This window comes from Amphiura filiformis, chromosome 3 (genome assembly GCF_039555335.1).
Source record: "Amphiura filiformis chromosome 3, Afil_fr2py, whole genome shotgun sequence".
Taxonomy (NCBI): Eukaryota; Metazoa; Echinodermata; class Ophiuroidea; order Amphilepidida; family Amphiuridae; genus Amphiura; species Amphiura filiformis.
In genome coordinates, this window is record NC_092630.1 from 78,264,974 (window position 1) to 78,292,455 (window position 27,482).

Genomic DNA, 27,482 nt, shown 5'->3' on the forward strand with positions numbered 1-27,482 from the left:
TGTGTTCTGCCACACCAACTTACCCTGATGGTGGCAATATTTCTGTTCGCATAAATCTGCGCTTTTAGAAACCAGTCTTCGCTACTTTTATTATTTTCCCCTAAAGGGAGGGGTGGCGCTGCTCCAAAAATTGTGGCAAATCCGCTCGGCCATTCAACAAAATAGGGTCAGCCAGCCCCACCCCCCGTTCCTTTTACAATCATCATCAAAACACCTCATTACATTGCGTAGAGATGAGTAATTAAAAATAATGATGATTCAAAATGCTCTTGAAAATCTGTCATGGTTACTTAGATCTTTTTGGTATTACATTTCCCCTTAATCCTCATTCTGTGTTAAAATAAGCTATAACAATAGATAAGTATGAGCCGACTGTCATCAATAGTGAAACATGACTTACTAATACCTGGTGATTATGACATGACAAGAATGACCAATTTGCCAACTATGTTCTCCTAGATTGACTATTTCCTAATCAGATTGCATAGATGATATACTCTCAACAACCCATGAGGGGAAGTATGAAGCAGTAATGAACAACCTATTTCTTCCTGCAAATTAATAGGATCAATCTTCACCACATTCTGCTTGGACAGTATCCATCATCTACATGAACAGCCTTGTCTTGTATGTTTCATATGATAAACTATTGCCAACTTTTTTTCAGGCTAAGGTGCAGTGAACGCCCTGACTGACAGAATGGTAGCTGATGACTCCTTAGAATCCAAGTGTTCTAATACCAAGAAAAGGCTCTAAACCCTTAATTTTTACCTGACTTATCAAATTCTACAGACCATATCAACCAACCACCTAGGATTCACTGCCTTTCATTAAAGCTGCATACAGCATGTCCTAAAGTCTCTTTACCATTTTGAACTATCATATCTTTCATAAGGATTGGCATAGGTAAAATGATGAATGCATATATATCTTAATTGTAAGCATATTAAAAGGAAGGATTATTCTGATACCAAACTGGATATGAATTTCCTCTTCAATGAAAAGTATTAGTACCATTTACAAATAACTTAGACATTGGGTATTTCATAAAGCTTGTGTGCAAATCGTATATCGCATATTTCAAAATACAATATGAACCCACAACCTTGGAAACAATAATGAAAATACTAACCAATCATGAGTGAGTATGCATGGTTGGATTCATTTCTGTGTTATGCTGAACTTACGCACAAGCGGGTCTTCATCACACAGTGTACCCAGACAATCGTCACACTGTTGGCAGCTGTGTTCATTCAAATAAAATTTCTACTAATAGTAAATTATGTAAAAATTGAGAAAATCTGTTTCAACTGGCCAGCAGGAAACCAAAGGATAGATCCAAGAGGGTACCAATGTATCTCTCTAGCGAAGATTAAAAGTAAACACAAGGGGAATGTGACACAACATCCAATGGCGGAATAACACAAAAGGTATAAACAAAGTTAAAAATCTGACATTTTGAAAATATAAATCTTTTTCTAGGAATAAAAAAAGTAGAGACCAGCTCTCAGTGTAACACAGAGTGAGACCAGATCTAATCATAAAATGTCTAGAGCTGGTCTCAACCTGTCCGTATTTCCACTTCACAAATATAAGGAATATCAATCATTCTTCCTTTAAAGGCAAGATTTCATAAAGGGGGATTTCACAAACATGTTATCTGAATGTTTCTTTCACTTCTTGTGGCTTTTCTTTCCTGTTTTACATAGAAATCTAGCATGCTCTCTCTTACTCATGGACACTTGTATCCAAGTTAAATTGAGAAAGACATTCAACCAGACCTTGCCACCTAAAAACTTTTGAAATGGGAGTGACCAGAGCCCTTGCTGCTACCAAATATTATGTCCCTTGACTGCTTTTTCAATCTTTACCACCCTACCCTCAACAGACTATCCTGTAATACCTCCTGTCTACTTCAAATTCAGAAAAAAACCTGATTTACTCTGCATTTTTGCATCTTTCAGAAATCTTGGAGGTATGTGGAAATGTATGTATATGTAAATGGATTGGTAAGTTGATAAAACGGCCCACCTTGCCCACCCACAACAAAGCTGTCATCTGAAAAGAGTTTCTTGCAAATTAGAGGATCAGTTACAACTTTGTTTGTAATACTAGAAATTACAGGTCTAGAATAACATGCCATGAATTTTATGGAATCTTGAATTATCATTTTGTTGATGCATAACTACTGTTTATAAAAGAGTGCATACTTTAACTGTATGAAACTATTAGTACGTAAACCAAATGAGGATTCCCTAGTAAATTAAGCAACTATTTTAAAATAGTTACAGAATAAATGGACTATTTTCAAGAGAATGCTTACAGTACTTTCAAACAGTCCCAGCTGAATCTTCATACAAAATTAATTTCTGCTGTGCTGTGGTAGTGTAATGTCCCAATCTCTCCACAGGTGGACTGGTGGAATTTAGGGGAAAATAAACCTACACAATGGTTAAAGGTACAAAAAGTTATTTTTTGTATTAAAAAACTATGATCCAACCAATCAATCCAAACTAACAAAGCAAAATAACATCTAAATCTAAAATTTTGATGGGCTGGGCTCTGAAAGAAATATCTTCTCTGTAAATGTTGTCTTACACATTGCTTTCTAGATAGTAGTCACTGGAAGAGATAGGTAGGCTGGATATGGTAAAGGGATGAGCCAACTCATATTACTGGTTCACCTGACAGGCTTAGTTTGTCAGCATACCATATCATCATGCTATATCAGCTGTATATAGATGCCAGTGGCCTACCTAGTCTACAACTTCCACCAAATTTCCAAGTATACACTGTCAACATCTCATATAACACTTCAAACATTTTGCCAATAAATCTGACAGTCCCATTAAAATGTGCCTACAGCCAGTCAATAAACTTTTCATTAAGTATTTTGTACAATTGACACTTGAACAATTTCCCTCATTTTTGCGTTGGTCCATACCCTCCAACCCCTAAATCTGACAGTTGCAATTTCCCTAAATGCCAGTCTCTGACAAGTCCTTGGTCAATGGTTTTGTCCTGATGTAATATGACTACAAACATTTGGCTCAGCACCAGAAGCACTCATGATTACAGTAATTCACATTGGCTAACAAGGTATGATAAGTGGGAGGAAAAAAAGAGATGTTTGAGCAGGGAGAAAGTATCCATTACAATGTCATGCTCCTAGCTTGCAGTGCTTATCAAAACCTATCTAAACACTACATCATATTGTTTTAAGGATCAATCAATGCTTTATGCAAAAATGAACTGCCTACAACAAGACACCAAGACCAAATTTCAGACAACTACTATGTTTGTATACATCACAGAAACATACACTAAGTAACACCTGAAGCATTTTCCTTTATAAATGAACCAAGTTCTAACAAAATCCTTCTAAATTGTAAATATTCCTGATTGTTATACATGAAAATATGTAAACCAAACAAGTCATGAAAAGTCACATCCAATTACCTGATAGCCGGTGAACATTTACCTCTATAAATTGATCCCATACATGTGCGACAAACATAATGTTCTTTTTCCGCTTAAATTCAGGAAAAGGAACATTTATGATTGTTAAACATTAAAATGTTAACACTAACCAAGTAATTAGAAGTCACAATCAATAACCTGATATTCATTAACTTGTGAACATTTCCCTCTATAACATGGGCCTAGAAAACAATTGCAATTATTGTTTTTCCTACAATGTTCAGGAAAAAGAACATTCATGGCTGTAACATAGAAAACTGTTCAAATGAGAAGTCACATTCAATAACCTGTCTACATCCAATCCAGACAGATATCTACAGACTTAAAAAGTACAGACAGATGAAATAGATTATGGCAATTGAAACAATGTAGCATGTCATTGCATGATACTAATAAGCAAGGACTTGACACGTGATTACAACACTGTATGAGTCAAGATAATGTTATCATAGGCAATGATTATCATGATTACCTAGCAAAATTCATGTCTCATTCATAATGCTGATTCAATTACAAAGTGTAAAAGGTGAGAAATTCAACATTGAGAAATTTATGATGAATTTACAGAGCTCTTAAGATGAAATTTCAAATTTAATATGTACATAATTTTTCTTCATCTTGTCCCAGACATCAATATCGATCATCTTTTACTTGATTTTGTTGAGTGTTTCTCCTACATTCTATTTTTGGTCATCCTCATGTCTCTTATCTCTACCTTTCTTGATGAACCTGCTCCTATTAGCTCTAATAAAGAGCCTCTGTACTATCCACAAGCAATCAACTGTCTATGCTGAGGTGGCGGGCAGAGAGTTTGGTGAGCATTGGCCTTTGTCCTCAATGTCGGCGATACATGCCTCTTCTCGACTTGGCGCTGCGTGCTTCAGTATCAGTGCTACGCATTTTTGCTTGCACTAACACATTCACTGTTTGGGCATTGTGATCTGAGGGAACTGATCAAGTTTTTGCTCGAATTGGAGCTATATGGTACACAATCAAGAATGAGCTAGAGACATGTGTGTCACCAGGGAGGACATAAATCCTTTATTGAAGCATGTACAAATGGGTGGGGGCAAGGATTCCAATTGGGATGCTCCCGCCTCCCTGCCTGTTAGCTATGCCACTGTTTCTGCACACAATGATGAGTAAAACGATTACATATCTGGGCTACAAATAATTAAAACTGCCATTCAAGCAAATAATGAAAACTTAGCCAACTCATTAAAAAAATTCCATCTCATCAGAAGTGGTCTGATGTTAGCAGTTTTGAAAAAATTCTAGGTAGTTTATTTTCAATTTTGAAGCGAAAGTTTTTTCTTTGGCTAGTTTGAAACCAGCCCACAGGAGCTTGAATTTGAAGAATTTCCAGGTATTTTATTTTAAATATAATACTTCAAAGAATGATAGCAACGATCATTGTCCCTTGTAAGATTTCAACCTTATTTCAACTCATTAACAGTAACTCAATAACTATAGCATATTACTTTAAACCTTAATCCTGTGCAGCAATAAATTGACCTTGCTAAACCTGATCTTACACCGTCTGGGAAATGATAAGACCATAGAAAATACAGTATGCCCTCTGTTGGTAGAGAGGATTTTATACAGTTGTTGCATGATGTATAATTATTCTGCTTTACTTTGGAGGCTTAATCGTCAACTGAAGGCTTTTCGCTTTTCTTATTTTATCATTAAAATATTCAGAACATAATTCTAATTTCTGTCAGTCTAGGATATTAAGGATACGTCATTATTTTGTATAACATACATTGAAATTAATATCTCAGAAAGACAATCTCACAGGGAAAAGAATGACATCATTGTATGTGTCCTTCTAGCATTGATTTTGTTTCATCACAACGCCTGCTTTGTATAAGGTACAACATCTATAGTCCCTGAAGACAAAATGACATCATATAGTGTGTCCGCATTCATGATGTAGACAATGTCTGTTTCATAGAGATTATAACACCCCAGGGAGGTGACCCAAGAGATGGGCAATGAGTGTGAACACAATTAGTTTTTCCTTTTTGGTGTCTGGGACTTATTGTGTGAGTTGAAGGATAGAGTGGTCATGCAAAAAGGGGAAGGTATGGAGGTCAGGGCATACATATGGGATCAGGGATGTAAAGTGTGTTTGCAGCTACATCACACATGCATGAAATAGGTCATATCTGTAGCAAGTTGGTTGGCAGGAGCTGCCATTAGTGGCCACTCCACGTTTTGAATGATTTGCCATGTTTTTCTTTATAATGTAATAATAATTCTGACACAAACCCACATTTTACCTGCCACAGCTTACTGGTCACCAGGATTTATTTTTGTCCAATCTTGCTATGGTTCTAACGTACCAGGACTCAGGAAAATGCTCAATCAATCAATTAATTAATCAATCAATACTGGCCTTTCTTGAAAAAGAACACAAATGAAAATAAAACCTGAAGAAAAGAAGGGCACTCTCAGCAAATCAAGTGAACACTTTACTCTCTGCCTTTGAGATTGGTCAAGAGAAAAATTGTTAATCCGATATGAATTGTTACTAATAGTGGTAGTGTATGGTAGAGTCAAGATGCAAGCTTCCATCATTGCACTAGCCATCATCTGATACAGATATTCACAAAATTATTATACCAAACTACGTGTACATTACACAGATACATCATTGGGAAACACTGTTGCATGTATCTGTCTGGTTGACCATCTGCTGTCTGCTTTCCTAGGTATCATGACATTTTATTTGATCATGACTGCCTATGAGCAATGGAAGTTTTTTAAAGTAAGAACTAACAGATCAAAAATATGTGGATTTCATTTCTAGGAATTTACGACAATAATTACCACAAATATATTCTGTCTAAGAGTACTAAATTATGAGAGGCAACACTCCGATTGCAAAGCTGAGGACATTGTAAGAGCTGTTTTACTTTGTACTTCTTAGTATAAGTCTTCAACAATCTATCATAATCAAAATCCAATCTTACCTGCATACAATTACAGCATTCATTTTCATGCAGTTATTCATAGTGGCAACATATGCATTCTTGACAAATGATTATAATGCATTTTGTCAGTTGCCAATCACAGCATACAGACCAATAATAATACATTTGGGCATTCTCTCTTCCTAAAAATTACCATCATGACACATATCTTATTTGATTGACAGCTGAAACAAGGCTTAATGTGCTTTTATATGCCACAAGTGAATTGCTTAATGTGATCATATATTATGTCAAAGAATTACACCTAATGGTTAAGTAGAACAGTTGCATAAAATCTTCAAAAATATATCTGTCCAACTGATGAAAGCCATAATGTACAATCTTTTTATATTATTTTCGTATTTTTTTTAAAAACTTGATTTTTTAGCATTTTTTTAAATATATACTCATGTCCCAACTTAGACTTAATTGGAATCAGCCATTTTTTGTGTGTTTGTTGGACAACACAGCAATTTTGAAATTATGTCTATATTCATCATAGGCTTTAATTGAAGATTAAAAACTGCATGTACAAGATGTACATAAAGGTCAAGTTTTAATTGGCAAGGTACTTGGTACTTGGTAGTGCTTCCTCCTAAATACTCCAAAAAGAGGTTTAACTGGAGGTCGGAAAGAGTTGGTTCATCTTCCCGAGGGGGTGTATGGCTGGTACAATATCTGTAAACCAATTAATTTGATTTTACAACAAATCTGTTTTGTAAAATTTCCTGTAAGAACATTTCAATAGCTACATGTAAGGCGTGGCAAAGTCGATTTTGAGTTTCCGTCGCCCGCCCGCACTTCATTTTCGGGCCCGCACTTGAATTCATTATTGCGATTTTCGAAAAATAAAAATAAAAACTTATCATTTTTGCCAAAAAAACGATGAAAAGCCGTGCATTTTTAGTGGAAAAATCAAATTCAAAACATCGATTTCGCTACCGGCAGTAAACTCATTGCGGCCGGTTGATTGGCGTGTCTGTGATAGTGATAGCCTAGATCCTGTAGGCCCGGTTCGCAACGCTTTGTAAATATGTTGACGTCGCAGTCCTTTTCCACGTGCGTATCATATACTTGACTGAAAGACTAATGCTGTCATTGGCAGATCAATGATTCTACAGTGCTGTTCGCGAAATCGCACAATGAATAGTGGTGTTTGTGCGAATTTAAAAAAAATATATTGATTCTGTTATTTTTAGATTTCTTTTCATAAATATCAATCATATACTTTAAAATAGTACTTGGTATCGTTTTACATTATTTTACTGTACAAAAATGGCAAGATTTATATATTTCAACTCTGCTCTATTGTGACACTGTTGCACGAAATATGCGGTCGAACAAAAATATTTTTCAATTCAATGTCTGATTTGTTATTCTACAGTGCTGTTTGTGACTTTGCACAATATCGTTGTTTGTGGTAATTAAAGAAATATATTAATACTGTTAATTTTATATTTGTTTTCCCAATTGATCAATTATTTATTTTTAAATAGTATTCGACATAGTTTTAAATTAAATTTAATATGCAAAAAGAGCAAAAAATTATATATTTCAACTCCGTTGTGTTTATGACATTGCTGCAAGACAGCAACATCAACAAAACACGCATGGGGTTTCCTTTAATTTTGTTGGCGCAAGATTCGATAGTGAAGTTGTAAAGCTTACCAATTCATGAATTGCAATTGTTTCAGTATTTTGATTTCAATTTGGACACTGCTGATTTTTACGACGTATAATAATAATAAAAAAGAAAGGAATTGGTATCAATTTTGACCTTGCAGCCTCTTTGCAAGTTTATATCTTTGGTTAAACATCCTTTGAGTGAGTGAGCGGTAAATAATGTGTTTTACACTCGCATTTTGTCATATAATGAAAGTCACGAAAATAATGAATAATGAATAATGAAAAAGTTACCTCACTTGTTTTCAAAAATTATGTGACGGGAAACTCAAAATCGATTGTTCGGGGCCTAATACACCAAAAGTTTACAAATAAGTATACAACTATGACACACCCTAGCCTGGACACTTGATCTGTGCCATGCTGCACAGATGGCTGACCCAGGATGAACCCCTACTCATTCTTCAATAAGGTCATCAACTTTGAAACATGTCCAAGTGACTGCTCAGTCATCTTGCTCTATAGATAGAGTTGCTTCTCCGATGAGCTACCTGTTTATGGCAGGTGCTAGTCAACAAGTGATACGCATTTATTTCATATACAAGAAAAAATTCCATGATTTTTGTCATTTTTATAACAAAATTGTCACAAAAAGTGTTGGAAAATACAAGCAAATATAAATGCATCAAACCGCAAGAAAAATGAACGCATCCAAAAGCACTCAAGTTGTACGCGAAGTGCACGCCTGTGCATTAGACACAATCAATGCATGTTTTGGATTTTTCTAATGCTTGCTCTGATTGGTTCTCGCTATCAAAGAGTGTATGAAATCATCACAATAAATGACACAAGTTGCTTGTTCATATCATATCAGAGGAGGCTTAAAGGCATTCCTACAATGCACTATGATTGGGAAATTTGATCAATATAACCTAGTTTTAAAGGCAAAGTCCCGATTGCCACACACACAAAATGGTCATTTTAAACCTGCAGCCAACGAGCTAATAGTTGAGACTTATAACTTATATTTGACTTTCTTACAGGAAACATTCATATTGTCCTACTGCATTAATTTCATTCATAAGTCTCAAAGTTTTGAATGTTAAATAAAAGGATGAAAACACCAGATATTTGCACACAATCCCAATGCAAGGTATGGTCAACTGTGGCACATGTGTACAAAAGCCAGACATACCAAGGTCAGAAACCCCATTGGGTTATGGGAATGTCTTTAAACATCCTCTGATATCATACTGTCAATTTCAAAAATAACAGAGCTGATCAAGTTGTAAGCATAAAAGCATCAGCAGACTTTTTTTCTGTTCTCACCTTGTGTTGATTTGGTTTATGCTTATAGCACATGTTGCCTATTAGTCTGACTAGATCCCTCTTGAGACCATACACTGGACTGGTTTCTTCATGATTCATGTGTAGAGTGCTGGGTACTTGCTTGCTGGAGCCTGACAGATTGGCTCTTTCTAGTAACTCTGCAAGTGAAATTATAAAATCCCATCATTGGTCTAAGGAAACAGTTCTCTATCAAAACTTTGACATAATTTGCAAGTTGAGTGCTCGTTAATGGACTAGGTAGGTATTTGTTTGAGAGATGGTATCTTTCTAACCATTCTAAAAGTGAAAAGATAAAGTGTGGTCTTCAAAAATGGCTTTTAACGCATTACACAAACATTCAAAATACAGTGCATTGGAAATAAAAATCATCATAATTCTAAACAGAAAGGTTGAAATTTTATTTAGTCATTTGATGGAATTTAGTTGTACATGGGCATTGAAAAAGGTGCGCTTACACAGTTGTCACACAAAATTAAATAGGGGCATTTGGTAGGGTAGGGGCACTAATTAAGTGTGTGTATCTGTATATGGTACAGTAGTAGATTTAAAACAACAGTCACAAGACATACTATTTGCAGATCTGTGGTAGCTTGCAACCTGCATCTACAGGTCTTCTTTAGCCACTGAAGAGATTATTCCACTTGACTTGCCTCTTGACTATCTGTGTACACTCTGTGGGATTAGGTTAGCGTAATAGGCACCTACATGTATGTCACTACCAAACATGAGGTGGAACAAAGTATGTCACTATGGAGATGTTATATATTGGTCCAATGCCATCTATTTACTGGAGAGCTTACCTAGTGTAGTCTGTAGAAGACTTTCTCTGTCTTGCAATGGCTTGTACACTTCATGATTGGATGCTGCTATTCCTAACACTTTCAGTAACCGCAATGTAAGGACTGGGATCTATAAAACACAGCAAAAATAAACAATAAAACATGACGCACTTGCCTAAGATATAACTCTCAATGCTGTGCACTACGCATGTAAGATATAATCTATGGTAATAGCACCTGGCCAACCTGTTGGAATCTTCCAACAAACAGGTAAATCTCATTGGATCTTTTATGTTGGTATTTATAATAAATCACTCACACATAGGATTAACATATCAAATCATTTTTTCTTCCTGTAAAACACAAATCTAATATCAGATTACTACAATAAGGTGTTGTGCTCTTGAGTAAGGCACTTAATCTTGAATACTCCTGAGATGGGCATTCCGTCATGTAAAAAATGCCGGTTTACCAGTGGCGTACCGTGGCCGCTCCTACCCCGGGGGGCTGAAGAAAATTCAATTTTGCCACCCCTTCCTCAACAGCCCGAAAAAAGCACCCTAAAAGCAACACATTTGAATGTATAGTACTATTTTTCCGCCCGTTTTTCTTTACTAATTCGTTTTGGCCGCCCCCTGCTTTTACACCGGGAAGCTCGCGCCCCCAAAGCCCCCCCTCAACCAAAAATATGTGCATGTTTACCTATTTTGTAAGTTAGATATGATGCACAAACATTGTATATATATGTTTACTAACCATTTGTTGAGTGGAATGCCTGCTTTGTTCTTCAGTAATCAATGCCATCGCTCCTTTAGCTAAATCTTCAAATTGTTCTGCTAAGTACGCTATAGTAAACACTGGCACTCCCACATTGTTCTTACACCCTTCTTCACCCATAGGCACTGTAGGTGAATTGGAAGCACTGGATGGGCCATCTGCTTGGGATATTACTGCTGCTAAGATGTCTAACACAGTGAGCTTAGCAGGAACGGGAAGATTATCATAAGCTGATAGCATAAACTCAGATGTTGTTACGAGTTTCTGCATGATCTGCAAACTGAAACAACAGTATAAAAATTCATAACTTCCACATGCACAGTATTGTAGAATATCAAAGAAAATTATTTTGCATTGCTGCTTCACATCTTGATTACTTAGCATCAATAGGTTAGTTCAGAACATCACAAATAACTCCGTCAATAAATTTGTCTGATAAATTTGCACTTTGTCTGATATTCAAATAAAAGAATGCTTTTGTAACCGATTTCTTTTTACCAATGACCCGAAATATGTGCTACCCTATAACAAAATCTTAAAATGAACAATCCCTAAAACTTCTTGAATCCTATTTACAATGTTTACTTAGCTGTTCAAATCCTATTATACTAAAACAATAAACTTAATTCCAACTTCCTGTGTTTTACCTGAAATCATGTTGCATTTCTTCCTCGCATAATCTCAATACTGCCTCTATGATTTGCTGTCCTTCAGGTTGTTTAATCAACTGTTGTAAGTGTAATTCATCATCTAGGCATTCATGTAACAGCATGCAACAGTATGTACTGGCTTTGGTATCTTCATAATTAAAAACTGATCTACAAATGAAAACAAATTAAAACATACTGAATTAAATCAAGGCCGCTTGACAGGAAAACTCAAAAACCTGAACATGGAGTGTATTTCAATTGGCCAACAAAACATGAAATTAAGAATAGCCTGCCAAATACAAATAATTTTCATCAAACAAGACCATCCACTTTTTATATTTCATTTGCAACATGTGATCAAATTGCCAGCAACCAGCTAATATTGATAATGTATCAAATTCTGTAAAGATAACAGGTATTTTATTCTTCTTTCATGAAACCATATATAATTAACTGACAGTCTATGTATCTAATGGATCTTTTCAGACAGGGCACCATAGAGGTTATCCACTTTACTCATGCGTGACTTCTAACAAAAGGCGCTGGTTCCCGTAGTATTCCTCATTCAAACCAATTCAATGCATGACCTCGGAGTTACCTGCATGACTTTGGCGGGCTATTTTGAAACAGTTATGGTTCCACATGCAGGTACTTCTTTTGAAAGTCCTAAACAAGGTATAGTAGTTGCTGGTAGGATATGCAGCTTATAGAACATGGATAACCTCTATTAGTTGTCATCCTCTGCTATGAGTAATCTAATGGCACTTGATTGGTCGAGAGCCAGGCCTAAAAATGTTAATGCCCTGCTGCTTTAGCATGACGATCATGATGTAGAAGAAACATAGGAAAATCTTTTTTAAGAATGTTAAAAAATCTTATTTTGTTATTAGTTTGATGAAATACAATCACCGAATGTTGGAGAATCCATGAACGGTGTTCATTTATAAAATTGAGAGGGCATGATCTGTTTATGCCCTTGGACATAAATAATGGATCATGCCCTATATTATGTTAATGTGTTCTAATCTATTTCACCATTTTTCATGCAATACAAAGCTGAGGGAAGTAGCTGTCAGGTGAGGCAAAGATAAAAATTTCCTGACGGACATCATCTGGCTTTACTGGGACAATTGCTGCATGTGAATGGAACAATTGCTGTGCATGAAACATTCAGTTTTAGCTCAAAATCATAGTCAAAGTTTGAATTTCTTGGGGCAATTCTGGTTGATTTCTGAGAAGGGTATGGAGCTGGATGGCTAGCCTGGTAAAAGCCATCTGGGGGACATTATACCCCCTCCCCTTGTCCCTCTGTATGAGATGCAACTGAGTGTAAACTGTTGGATCCTAATCACATAACCCTCACCTCCTCAGGCCAGGTCTAACTTACAGAAAACTTTGTGGGAATAATTCTCTCCATAGAAGTGTTCTTGTGTTAGTATTCCCACTGACTAGGTTACCAGCTAGTTGCACAGCACATCTTATCAGCACACTGATTGATTCTTGAGATTCAGAAGAACACACCCCTGCTATGAGGTCTTTGATGTTTCCAACTGCACCTGATTGACTAAACAGAGAGAGCCAAATTAATACATCTTGAGCAGCATACAACTACCTAAAATAAATAGGTTCCTTTATAACAGATTTTAAGTTATGCAGAAAGATACAACTATACATAATTTTTGATCACATATCAAAGTTTAGGGTTTAACACTTTAAAACCAATTTAACATATTACCATACCTATTTGCTGATATTTCACAACCGGATCTGAACTATAAGAAACTTACTCAATCGAATTTTGGTTCTGCTCATTTTGAACACATGCATTGCGTAGACATCTTACACACTCAGTGCACAGGTTGATATCCCTGCTATCAGGCAATGCTGATGAACTCTCTAGTGGGACTATGAGAAACTTACCCAATCCAATTTTGATTCTGCTCATTTTGAACACATGCATTGCGTAGACATCTTACACACTCAGTGCACAGGTTGATATCCCTGTCATCAGGCAATGCTGATGAACTCTCTAGTGGCACTGGAATGAATGCTTGCAGCAGTTTGCAGAGTCTACTGATGTCATCTGATATTAGAGCATTTCTGGTGAGAAAAATGGTTTTCAAAACCAAAGAGATATCAGATATTATAATATACACTGCATGATAGTAATGCCTGAAGATCCACTGAGGATGCTCACTGTAAGTAATCAGTAAAATTACAAGTATAAATAGTTTTAAACGTTGCGATCATTACTGAACAAAAATAACTATTGTCCACAGATCCGATATTTGATATTATCAAAAATTTTGCTAAAATTATGTACACTTCAGTAAAATTTTAGACTGTCCAAAGTATACAAATCTTGCTCAAAAGATACAGTTGACTCATCGAAAGAACTTTCATCGAAATTTCAACATTAACAGAATAAATAACCTCCAGCGTCCGAACCGAAAAATGATAGCAACGCACTCTAGCATCGAATGCTTAACTATCGTGTGCAAATTTGAAGCTAGAGTTCTCGAGTAAATTATCACAATTCACAATTGATCAACCCGAAGATGCGCGGATTCTACAGGATGACTTAAACACCATGGTGAAGTGGGCTGAGACCTGGGGTATGAGATTCAACCCGAGTAAATGCCAGACCATGAGAATTACAAGACGCAGAGACCAAGATGTTCCTACCTACAACATGCTTGGAGTCGACCTGGAAAATACTGACACTTGTCAGTATTTAGGCATCCAGATCCAAAAAGATCTTCGCTGGAACCGCCAGGTTGACCATGCTACTGGAAAGGCAACTAGGATTCTAAATTTCATCAGGAGAAATTTCTACCACACCTCAGCCTCCACTAAGGAGAAGCTCTACCATACGCTCGTCCGCCCACATCTAGATTATGCCTCTGCGGCTTGGGATCCGTATACCTCCAATAATATAAATCGTCTCGAGTCTGTCCAGAAGAGAGCAGCTAGATTTGTCACAAACACATATGAACGTGACTCCAGCATTTCTGCCATTTTGAAATCCTTAAATTGGACGTCTCTGAAAGAGCGACGTGGAGACTACAGGATCTTTTGTTTGTACAAGATCTTAAATAACTTCATGGACATAAACTACAAGGACTATATTACCCCCAAAATTGACAGAGCCAGACGCGGACACAGTACGGTAACCAATTTCACCATACACCATACCAAATCAGATGCCTACATTGTATGCAAATTCTTTCTTCCCCCGCACAATCAAAGCATGGAACAGACTACCGACCGACTTAGTTTCATCACCAAAGCCCGACGCCTTTAAAGCTGCCCTCGAGAAGCTGCGTGACACCAATGGACAGCCTAAAGCTGAATTTATACTCGATCGCTTTTGCAGAAAAGCGATTTTCACGCATGCTCAATGTTTACTTACATTTCCAGAGCGTCAAGCCGATCAATCGATTCAAATCGCTCAGGCAAAAACGATGTCGCTTTTGCAAGTTGAAGAAATCTCAACTTCCCTGCGATATCGCTTGACACGTGAATGCATCAACCAATCAGATACAACCATCTGAATCTATTATTTTGCTAGCCTAATTAATTAAGGGGGTACTACACCCCTGTGGTAAATTTGCGACTATTTTTGCATTTTTCTCAAAAAATAATAACACACAGGTAACAAAAGTTATGTATATTATTGGGGCAAGGAATCCAATTACTACACTGAAATTGCAGTGACTCAAGACAAGCGGTTCAGTATATATAATAGGAAATAAGGTACATCCTAGCGGTACCTTATTTCTTATCATAAATAACGAACCGCTTGTCTTGGGTCACTGAAATTCCACTGTAGTAATTGGATTCCTTGCCCCTATAATAGACATAACTTTTGTTACCACTGTGTTATTAGTTTTTGAGAAAAATCCAAAAACAGACACAAATTTATCGAGGGGTGTAGTACCCCCTTAACCTTTCTCGATTATTAATTTTTGGTGATGAATTAATTCAAAGCAATAATTATTGACAGCAACTGATGTTTTAAAAATGTATTTTGTGGCATTTAGAATATTTTAATTGTCGTCTGCAATCGCTATCGACGTGATAAGTATAAATGCAAAAGCGACGAACGATGCATCGCAAAATTCGGCGATTGCCCATCGGCATCGCTTTTCAAAAGCGTTTAATCGCAATCGCTCGGCGATCGAGTATAAATTCAGCTTTAGACCCCACTCTCCTCACCTCACCTGGAGGATATCAACTAAGTACCAAGTAAGTAGTAAGTAATTCACATGTAATGTTCAAAAAATTTAAGCTTACCTACATTCCTCATCTTTTAATTCATTTACCACCTGTTTTAAAACATCTGTCACTTTCCTTTTATATTCTGATGATGAATTTGTATTTAATTTTTCAAATTCAATTAACTTAATACTCAAATTCTTAAATTCTTCTGTCATTTTGACAGTGCAAAAATCTATCCTCTTCACATTTCAATTTTATCAACAATCAACACAAGACTACAAGCTGTTTATAATATCACACGTGACAAAAAAAAGCTCGTAACCGTCTTTGGAAAATCTGAAATCAGCACAGTTCTCGCATTGATTTAGTCCCGGGATTTATTCACTATAATGGCAAATATAAGTGGCGTCAGAAGCATACAGGTGAGCTTAAGCATATAGCTATGGTTTGTGTTTAGTTATATACATTTTGCAGGTGTGATGTTATCAGTTTCAACAGATACGGGCATGACGGGAGTAATTTCAGTAAGCTTATCAATCACTCATGATGATCACTCACTCACCGTGGTAGCAAAATTCTGCAGTCATGCACATGATGCAGTGGTATAATTAAAGACCGAATTAAAAAGACTAATTTGCGTCTGACGTCATGACAAAGGCGCACCGTGATTGGTTGCTGACCTGCGCAGTATCATGATGAGTATGGCATTTTTGGTCTGATTGACAGGACGTCATACGCAAACTAGTCTTTTTAATTCGGTCTTCAATTATAACACACAGTGTATAAACTCTTAAAATGAATTAATATCATTAAAAAAAACCTCAGATTTTTACTACCGTCATGACCGTAGAGCCAGTGCCGCCGACAAGGGGGGGGGGGTGGAGAGGTCCTAGGGGGGCCTGTAAAAAGTGAAGAAAACTTACTTTACTATGGGCAGTGATGGGGGAGTAAAATCAAAGAAAAGGGACCTCAGGGGCCCGTAAAAGAGTAAAGAACAGATAGCTTGTAATTAAGGCATCTTTTCTCTCTTTTACTATACAGGCCCTCCTGTCCATTAGGCCTAAGGTATCTCTTCTTTGCTTTTTACGGGCCCTCCGAGGTCTCTTCAGTTTTTTATTTTTCATTCATGTTTGACCTACATGTAAAAAAAAAATTGCATGATGTTTTAGGTTTTCAAATTTAATATGAAAATTGATAATTTGATGAATGTCATATGGTACCGGTACTCTATTCAATTTTCATATTAAAAACACAAGACATCATGCAATTTCATGATTTTATGGCAAAAAAAAATAATAATTTGCCTTAAACTGACATTTCAGCTGAAATGGATGTGCTAAGAAAATTGAATGTTGCAGATTCTTTGAGACATAACATTTTTTATAAATTTATTTTTATATACAAAAAAAAGTACATTGAATTTGAGATTATAGATAATTTAGGAGCCAGTCTTTGGAGACATTTGAAAACAAGAATTCATGAGTATGATTAGACCACCTTTTGAGTCAGCTGGTTTGCAGCCATCAGCCCAGATAAAAGCACTTAGTTTGTCATGATTTCTCTTTGCAGGGTGCTGTTGCCTTGATAACAGGAGCTGCTTCTGGCCTAGGAAGGGGAGCTGCAGAGCGCTTCATTCAAAAGGGAGCAAGAGTAGTTATTCTTGATTTGCCAAGTTCTAAAGGTGAAGAAGTAGCAAAAGAATTAGGTGAAAATTGCAGATTTGCACCAGCAAATGTGAGTATCATACTGTTCTTCATTCAGTGACATTGTCAACTTATTGGTGGAGACCATAAGAAATTAAGGCTATAATGTACAATTTCCATCAAATTTTAATTTGGTTAGTCTACACTCAAAATGCTGACATTTTAAGCCAAAAATTGAAGTAAAGCAAAAGAAACCCTACTGGCTATTTTGGCCATTTAATATGGAGTTCTATGAAAACTTAACCCTAACCCTCCTGTATACTACAAAATACTACTTGATATATGTGCTGTTCGTGCATGCATCCCACGTGGTGTGATGACGCAATCGCCCTAAGTGATATATAGGTACGGTTTCGCTGGCCAGCGAAGCCCAAGACCCGTGGCAAAGTGTCGCCGACCGAGTGCTTGGCATGCGAGGGGTCTCGGGTTCAAATCCGCCCAGAGCAAACAACTTCGTTCTTTCTTTTCTCTCTTTATTCTTTCCTTCTTTTCCTTCCCGTCGCCAATAAGCCCTTTGGCGGATCAGTCCGTGTCAAATCAACCAATTTTCTGAAAAGTTCCCAGGTGACCCTCTCAGATTTTGATGAAATTCCATCAGAATATTCTTTTGTGGCCACAATGAACCCATACAAAAATTTGGCTTCATAGGCCATGTTGTTTTTGAGAAATGGCCCTTTGAAGTTTGGCCCGGACCCCCCTTTCTGGCACTCGTGAGTGTCATTGGTGATTTTAGCAACTTTGGTGGCTCATAACTTCTTGTTCTGAACAGATATAAAGCTGCAATCTTGGATTCTAGCTAACCTTATGTCATATTTTCAGAATCTGGCTCTAAATTTCAGATATCTGCTTTCCTTTTTAAGTTATGAGCACCCAAAGTTGGTCATTTATTCAACCGCAAGTGTGATTTTGTCATTTTGGGGGTCCACTGGTGCCAAAAATATGTGGTCATATGACTCAAATGTCATAGATACATTGTCTATAGGTACATATCTAAGCCCACAAGCAAGTTTGAGCAAATCAAACCATTAATGGAGGAATGGGCAGTATCCGAAGTTGGGTTCGGGTGAAAATTTGCTGGAGACCCCCCCCTCTTTCTGACCAATGGTTGACCATGTTGACAGTTGAAACATGAATTGAAATTTACAGCCCTGAAACATACTTATGAGACCTACCTAGAAACAAAAATTCAGCTTTGGTACTCAACTCCATCATAGTTAGATGGCAGCTTGAAAATAGGGTGGAAAACCTACTATTTCTTGTCTAAGGGTGTTGAATTCAGCAACCATGACAATAAAATCAGCAAAATTTGACCAAGTTTTTTCACATGTGTCATATGAAATTTGTTCTGGGTGTGTTTTAGAGGCTAATAAACACATCTAGAGTGGTCTGTAATGTACGACCCAAAAATATGCACATATACTTAGTAAAATTTGGCATATTTTGTTGCCATGGTTGCCGAATTCAACACCCTTAGACAAGAAATAACAGGTTTTTCTCCCTATTTTCAAGAGCCATCTAACTATGATGGAGTTGAGTACCAAAGCTGAATTTTTGTTTCTAGGTAGGTCTCATAAGTATGTTTCAGGGCTGTAAATTTCAATTCATGTTTCAACTCTCAACATGGTCAACCATTGGTCAGAAAGAGGGGGGGTCTCCAGCAAATTTTCACCCGAACCCAACTTTGGATACCGCCCATTCCTCCATTAATGGTTTGATTTGCTCAAACTTGCTTGTGAGCTTAGATATGTACCTACAGACAATGTATCTATGGCATTTGAGTCATATGACCACATATTTTTGGCAACAGGGGACCCCCAAAATGACAAAATCACACTTGCAGTTGAATAAATGACCAACTTTGGGTGCTCATAACTTAAAAAGGAAAGCAGATATCTGAAATTTAGAGCCAGATTCTGAAAATATGACATAAGGTTAGCTAGAATCCAAGATTGCAGCTTTATATCTGTTCAGAACAAGAAGTTAAGAGCCACCAAAGTTGGTAAAATCACCAATGACACTCATGAAAGTGCCAAAAGGGGGTTCTGGGCCAAATAAACTTCAAAGGGCCATTTCTCAAAACGACATGGCCTATGAGGCCAATTTTTGTATGGGTTCATTATGGCCACAAAAGATTATTCTGATGGAATTTCATCAAAATCTGAGAGGGTCACCTGGGGACCCCTGGTTGATTTGATATGGACTTACCCGGTTAGGGTTAGGTTGCCACTATCGAAACTCAGTATAGGCTTCCTTAACCCTAACCCTCCTGTATACTACAAAATACTACTTGACATATGCGCTGTTACCCCACGCATCCCACGTGGTGTGATGATGCAAGCGCCCTAAGTGATATAGGCACGGTTTCGCTGGCCAGCGAAGCCCAAGACCCGTGGCAAAGTGTCGCCGACCGAGTGCTTGGCATGCGAGGGGTCTCGGGTTCGAATCCCGCCCAGAGCAAACAACTTTGTTCTTTCTTTTCTCTCTTTATTCTTTCCTTCTTTCCCTTCCCGTCGCCAAAAAGCCCTTAGGCGATTAGGGTTAATATTGTATTGAGACTTAATGTTGACATTATTGCTCTGTTGACCTATAAACACAACAAATTTGGCTGATTCCATTTAGGTGTTGGGACATGTGTAAACATTGGAAATATAATAACGAAAAATCAGGTTGAAAAAATCGCCAATTTCATAATAAGATGTACATTATGGCTTTAAGGGGGTACTACACCCATCACATTTTTTTGCAGGTTTTTTGCATTTTGTGAAAAAAAAAAAAAAAAAAATTGGTCAAAGTGGTATGCAAAATGAAGGGGCAAATCTTCTCGTTCTATTGGTGGTATTGATAATAATGTAGCTGACATGCTTTTAATTGTACAAGCCAAAGAGAGGTACATGATGACCCCATCACAATTTTGATCATATTTGCAATTTCAGAACTGCTGACGTGAATCCACTTTACACACTTATTTATCAGCAATGGCAGACCCTAATAGTACCAAAATATTTTTTATTTTGGAAATGCATTAATTATGCACAGCTTTGAAAACACAAATATGCATCAATTTCATGTTATCAATGAAATTAAACTTATTTTCCCCTTCCAGTTGACAATGATATGCAAAATTTGTGTTCACAAGGCAGCACATTTGTTTCAGGTTTGATACGGTTGAAATTAAAGAACAGTCAAAACAGTCAATTTTCAGTATTAGGTGAATTTTTGCTCAGTTTTCTGAGAAAATAGCAAAGCTTACAAAACACGATAATAATGTGAATCGGTATGTTCACAATGGTAAAACCTCAATATTAAACTGTTGGACACACCCTAAAACTTCATGTGTAGTAACGGTTTCGTCACTTACCTGTAGCGGTGTGTATTCCTTCCACTTTGAGAAAAAGATGAAAAATCCGTGTGAAACTTGGAACTGATAAAATCACTGCTCGCTTGAAGATAAGCCCGGCCTAAATCGACGCCATATTTTTATAATTGGTTTTGACCTTTGACTAAGGTTGCGCGATACTCGATACTGCGGATTCTCGGAGACCGGGACGCGGACGATACCGTACTTTACAGACATGACAGAATAGGCCTAAAGAATTATTTAATGGAACGTATTGAAAAAAATATTAGAAAATTGAAAACAAATATTCTAATCTCTCATTCTCTATTAGCGACTTCAGGTAGCGAATAAATTGTGTGAGTGTGAGCTAGTGTGATGCAGAATCCCGGGTGCAGAATTCACTGCTTTTATTGGAGTATAAATGATCCAGATCCAGATCTCGCAGCCCAGGCCCACCGCTAGGCCTAGGCCTACATTTAACAGTGTTTTGAATAATCCAATGGATTGTCTATGGGATATGCACTCAGCAGCACATCATGGCGGGTATTGGCGGGGCATGTAGGCCTACACGATAAAACATTTCAGGGTGTGTTTGTTATGTTATATTTATTGCAATTAGGTAAAAATCCCGATTTTGAAAAATGTTACGGTGCTTTAAATAACAATTGTTTTCCTAATGAAGGCCTACGTATACATGTAACGTCACAAAACACTTTTCAGCTACCTACCGTATCATTCACATTTAGAAGTGTATATAGAAACTAGTTTACGCTGAGGGATGATTTCATACAATTTTTAACAAAAAGGATTTTTCACACATCTGAGTTTTGGTGACCTTTAGCATTGTAAAGTGGCACTGTTCGATCCCAATCAAAGTAATTGCAAATCTTTTACAAAATATTTTCAGTACAAAAAACACGGTTTAAAATATGTTACGAAAGATTTGAAACTAGCCAATTGTAGGCCTATTGGTTTTGTTTACAATCAACACACAAATTGTGTTAATAATGTTTTAAACTTTTAAGTTTAAAACATTATTAACACAATTTGTTAACACAATTTAAAAATTGTCAACAGAAAGAGTCAGCTGATCATCAGGTTTTATGTCTTCTTTTAACAAGAGTGGAAACAAAGGAACCCGAAGAATGTGCAAAGTTATTGACTTCGCTAGCATCTTAAAATTAAACTCTGAGTCAAAAATAAGCTTTGTTTCATTAATTAAAAAGAAAGTTGTAAAGTTGTTGTATCTTGTTAGTAAAGTGAAGTTTGCTACTGTTTTATTATTACCTGTGTTGCGATTCAAATCCCACAAAGAGTAAGCAAGTTCGTTATTAAATGTGGTAGGCCTCAGTACCCCCTCCTTCCCCCAACATACACATTGACTCATTTAAAGTGCGGATTCGGGGCTGACGGGCCCACCCACCCCCCAAAAAAAAAGAAGAAGAGGGGAAGAAAGGAGAAAAGAGAAGAAAATGAAGGAAAGGAGGAAAGGAGGAGAGAAACTAAATTGCACGTAATTGAGTAGGCCGATGTCTAAATAATCGCACAGTCGGGACGATTGGAAGTAGGTCCTATATAGGCCTGCGATTATTTTCGGTATTGCTTGAAGGCGGTCCTCGTCCTAAAAGCATGTGAAAATTACTGCGGTCCGCCGATATGCAGGGCCCCTCACATTTTGCCACCAAAGTCAGTATTAAGACGGACTCCATACCGACTTCATCGATTTATGCATGCTTTAGTAAATTGCCAATCTCAAGTTTTGCAAATTGAGTTCGGGCCCTTTTTCTGTTTAAAGCAATTGATTCAAATAGTAGTGTAAAAACAATGCACCGTATGGCTTCAATTCGACCTTCATCTTGCAAATTTTTCAAACTTCTCAGGGGGAACATCCCCTCAGACTAACCTCATGTAGTGGATAAACATAATGATCATTTTCGCTCTTCTTCCAACATTTGCAAATTTAAGCCCTATGTTAACACAATTTGCGGTATAGGCTTACAGGAAAACTTGTCCAAGGAAGGTTTCATGGACCATCATTTAACAAATTCGCGGCTTTTTCAAACAAAAGTTTTACACACTAGTACCAAAATGGTCCACCAAAACACTTCAATTTTCTTCATTTTACACTCCCCTGTGTAATCGATATACAAGTGGCCATTTTCGCTTCTTCTTTCGCCGATTTATGTTTAAAACAATTTATAGGCCTAGGACAATAGGGAAACTTGTCCAAGAAAGACTTTATGAACCGCACATTTCACAAATATTCGGCCGCCAAACTAAAATTTTACGCCGTGAGTAATAGCGCCAAAATTGTCCACCAAATCGCTTCAATTAGATCTTCATTTTGCACCAGTTTCTTATTTCTGAGGGGGAACATCCTCCTCAGACAACCTCCTAACGTCATGGCGCGCTCCATGCCATTTTTTTAAATTTTATTTTATTTTTTCTAAAAATTCGCCGCCACCCCCTGACTGCTCTAGATCGACAATCGACAAAAGCTGGTATCGCCCATCCCTATGGAGAGTGACATCCGCTGACATCACAGACCAGGCGGTGATGGAAACGATATCGCCAATTTTGAGGTCGCCATTAGATTTAACACATAATCATGAAATCGTCACAAAGAATTCTAAATTTGTTATGTGGTGTCAAAGCAAAATTATCTTACTTTAAAACCGTCGGGTGCGACAAAGTACCCCACTGCAAGTATGATAATTTTCTATTTGTAATTGCTAACCGTGTAGTTTGAATGGGGCTGTCAGTGTATCTTCGCCAGCCTCAGACGTCATGTGTTGCGCTTCCTCGCCGCCTGTCACAGACGTAAAAAGTGGATCGCTAAAAAATAAGCGTCCTTACCAACCAGTCAACTTTAAGACAAATGGGTGAAAAGACACACTTTTACAAAGTTTTTCATAATTATTTTTATTTCACATGATCCGTGCATATATCGCCTAGCTATAAATGAAAAAATATTTTTTTAGACCTATCAAACCAATATATGGGTGTAGTACGGCCTTAAGAACTTAAAGAAGGAAAAGAGGTTTGTGACCAGACCAATTTAAGTTTCATTTGAGGCTGCAAAAGAGGGATTCAAAATTTAAGGCATGGTAAAAGTATAATTTTATTAGTTTTATTTTGAGACATCGCTCATCAAAATTGACCAAGGCATTCAGATTTTATTTAAGTGAAATCATCCATATCTTGAAAAGCAGATTGTTGCAGAGTCTACTCTTTTGGTGCTTTGTGAAATTAAGTTAAAAACATCAACTTGAAAACATACATTGTTTCAATGAAGTTGAGAAATAATCTTATTATTTTCAAAACCGTCACAAATGTTTAATGTAATATGATCACCATGTCATGACCTTGGAAACAAACGATTTAGTGTGAAACTGTATGTTTACTCTTTTATTCAAAATGCAGGTTACTTCAGAAGATGATGTAAGATCAGCAATTGATGTAGCAAGGGAATCCTTTGGTCGTCTTGATGTGGCAGTAAACTGTGCAGGAATAGGGGTTGCTATTAAAACGTATAACTTTAACAAGGATAGACCACATCCACTCAGAGAATTTGAAAAGGTTCTCATGGTGAGTACATATGTATAAATTTGTATTATCAAAGTGTGTTTAGTTTGTGTACATCAACAGTTTAAAGCAAAATCATTTTAGCATATATCCTTGGGTGTTCCAGAATCGACTGCTCTAATGGCAATATGTCACTTTTTAACTTGCTTTTGATGCATACAAAACATGGTGATAAAAATATTGAGACCAAAAAAAGTAATAATAATAATGACAATGATAATAATAATAGTATTAATATACAATGAAATATAATAAGAATAAATTCAAATTCAAAAATTAAATTAACATACAGTTGTGTTTTCTTTCTCGCCAGGTCAATACTCTTGGTAGTTTTAATGTGATACGTCTAACTGCAGGAGTGATGGGCAAAAATGAGCCAGATATTGATGGACAAAGAGGTGTAATAATTAACACAGCAAGTGTTGCTGCCTTTGATGGACAGATGGGACAAGCTGCTTACTCAGCATCAAAAGGGGCCATTGTAGGAATGACATTACCAATCGCAAGAGATCTATCCTCTCAGGGAATCAGAATCAACACAGTTGCACCAGGTAATTATTTCATAGGAAATTGAAATCACCATGGACAAACCTCTGGAAACTTGATAGAAAATACATCACAGAATATGGGTAATTTTACAGGTCAAACAATAATATTATTGCTATGGTGGCAAATGTATCTCATGTTAATGGTCCAATACATGATGTGAATCTTAATTAGCTATTGGTTTCAGCTTCTGTCACCCATTAGATGTAGTTTACATGTGGGATGCTCTAAAAGAAAACAAACTGGTTGAATATCACTTTCAAGAAAAATTATTTGTGACGTTTCAAAATTAAAATAAAAAATGTGTGTCAATTTGTAAGAAAGATCTAGACAAACAAGTCCTTTTTGAATACATACAAATCAGTGTGATAAGGCATAACCTGTTTGTAAAGTCACATTGATGATGAACCTGTAAATGATTTAACTATTACAATGTTTTGCTCTTATCTTTTCAGGTCTGTTTGACACACCATTGCTTGCATCATTACCAGATAAAGTAAGGACCTTCTTGGCCCGTTCTATTCCGTTCCCCCAGCGTCTTGGCTCCCCTGATGAATATGCACACATGGTACAAGTCCTTGTTGAGAATCCAATGATGAATGGTGAGGTAGTACGATTAGATGGAGCACTAAGGATGATGCCATAGAGGACCACACAGTATTGAAATTATTTTTGTGATGTTGAATTTCTGTATCTAGGTTTCCAATGCAATACCCTCTATAGTTTTACAGATTATTTTGTGATCAATAGTTTTTTTAGAATCAGGTGGAAAACTTTGTAAAAGTGAGTGAATCAGTGGAAAATGCATCAAAGACAATAAATGCCTGGAAGCTATTGAATTACATGATGCCCAATAATCATCCAAATCATTCTGATTATCCAACGGTTTTATTGACATAAGAGTTGATGAATCAATTTCCGAATATTTTATAACATTCATTTCTAGAAATTAATTGTAGTTTTACCAAAACTATAAAGAGTGTACAAGTAATTACCATTATTCAACGAAAAAAAGAAACCCTGTTCTTCGGGACGGACGGACCTTCCAAGTAGGGTCGGTCGGTCGGCGTTTTTTTTTTGTTTTTTTTTTTGAAATGACCCAAACAATCACCAAAATCTGTAAATAATTCGCAATTTGAGAAAATACAATAAAAAAATTGTTCCTGAAATTTCTGAAATTTGGGTCGGCATTCATTTGTACAGGAAAAAAATTCCCCCCACTTTGTTTAAAATCTGGGTCTGTCTGGCCCGTAGAACAGGGTTTTTTGTCGTCGCCTTACTGCAATCTGATCGTTGCTGCATTGTTACTTTGTAGGCAAATTGCATCAAAACCTAACACATTTGCCTTGATTATGGCCAGGCATAAGCCATTTGAAAATGGCAATAACTATGATCTCACTGCCATTTGAACACATCTACAGAATCAACATCAGCAAAATAAAGAGAAGCAACATATTATAGGATGTGAGAAAGTGGTCATCTCAAGTTATAAGGCTGTAATATGTTCAGTGTTAAAACATTTACTGCAGTGCAATGCCATGAAAAATATAATCTATAAGCTTGATGCTAAATCTTGGTCATAAATTTGAAATTTCTGTTCATAATATGGAAGCAAACTAATATAAGGCATTAGGTCTGAAATTACAATGTTGTTTCCAGCCATGAATTCTTATTTCCCTCATTCCCAAAGTCATATACATTCAAGGTGTGAACTATGATAGCAAAGCAATAGTTACATTAGTTAAAAAGACACTTGTGGTTGCACTGTGTGAATAAGAGCCTGTAAATATGGTAAGCGAGTGGAATTTTGATTCAGTAAATCCAAATATCACTCGCTTACTAATACTAGCAGGTTGGTAACCTGTAATGTCTTCTACATCTGCTGCTTTAAAAGTAAATAGCATAGTATTTTGAATGTCCAATGATCCAAAATATACTTCCAGTGGTATATATTTTTATAAAAGCAGGCAAGTTAGCTCAGTCGATAAGACGTATGACTATGGTGCGAGAGATTACGGATTCGAACCTTGGCGGTGGTTAGTGTGCTCTTGTTTGAATTGAGTTAGCTTGAAATTCCCCTGGGCAAGGAACTTACTGCTAATTGTCTCTTTGTAACCCAAATGCAACTGATTGTGGAATGTCTAGGGTGTGTGCTTCTTAGCTGCAAGTCCCTGTGTTGTTGTTTATCAGAAGGACTTAGTTATACTTTCAAGAGCTATTCATATTTCCATAATTTGATATATTTTTCAATGGGTAAAAGGGCTCTTTTACTTATTTTTTCCAATACCAAAAAATAGAGTTTTCAAGTTATACATACCCTTGCATGCTTCTCTTTAGAACAACAGACGTTAGATATAATGTAAGTTGGAATAGTGGACCAAATTTACTATATATTACAGACCAGTGTATCTGACTAACTAAATGTTGCCTCATACTTTGCACCATGCTCTTAT

At 36.7% G+C, this 27,482-nt stretch overlaps 2 protein-coding genes across 2 annotated transcripts in view; one reads left to right on the forward strand and one right to left on the reverse strand.

Annotated features, from left to right (window-relative positions):
* LOC140149190 (ataxin-10-like) overlaps positions 1 to 16,106 on the reverse strand; it is a 29,278-nt gene extending 13,172 nt beyond the window's left edge. The window contains exons 1-7 of the mRNA XM_072171400.1: positions 15,934 to 16,106; positions 13,558 to 13,737; positions 13,025 to 13,201; positions 11,635 to 11,805; positions 10,967 to 11,267; positions 10,232 to 10,340; positions 9,411 to 9,568 (exon numbers count right to left, since the gene is read on the reverse strand). Of these exons, the coding sequence (XP_072027501.1) occupies positions 9,411 to 9,568; positions 10,232 to 10,340; positions 10,967 to 11,267; positions 11,635 to 11,805; positions 13,025 to 13,201; positions 13,558 to 13,737; positions 15,934 to 16,073 (1,236 nt within the window). The 5' untranslated portion in view covers positions 16,074 to 16,106. The remainder of the gene's footprint in view (positions 1 to 9,410; positions 9,569 to 10,231; positions 10,341 to 10,966; positions 11,268 to 11,634; positions 11,806 to 13,024; positions 13,202 to 13,557; positions 13,738 to 15,933) is intronic.
* Positions 16,107 to 16,142: 36 nt separating this feature from the next.
* Positions 16,143 to 26,095, forward strand: LOC140149191 (3-hydroxyacyl-CoA dehydrogenase type-2-like). The gene is made up of 5 exons (XM_072171401.1): positions 16,143 to 16,280; positions 17,428 to 17,592; positions 24,322 to 24,486; positions 24,797 to 25,034; positions 25,485 to 26,095. Exons 1-5 carry the CDS (start codon positions 16,248 to 16,250, stop codon positions 25,673 to 25,675), a joined length of 792 nt encoding a protein of 263 aa, XP_072027502.1. The 5' UTR covers positions 16,143 to 16,247; the 3' UTR covers positions 25,676 to 26,095.
* Positions 26,096 to 27,482: the final 1,387 nt, after the last annotated feature.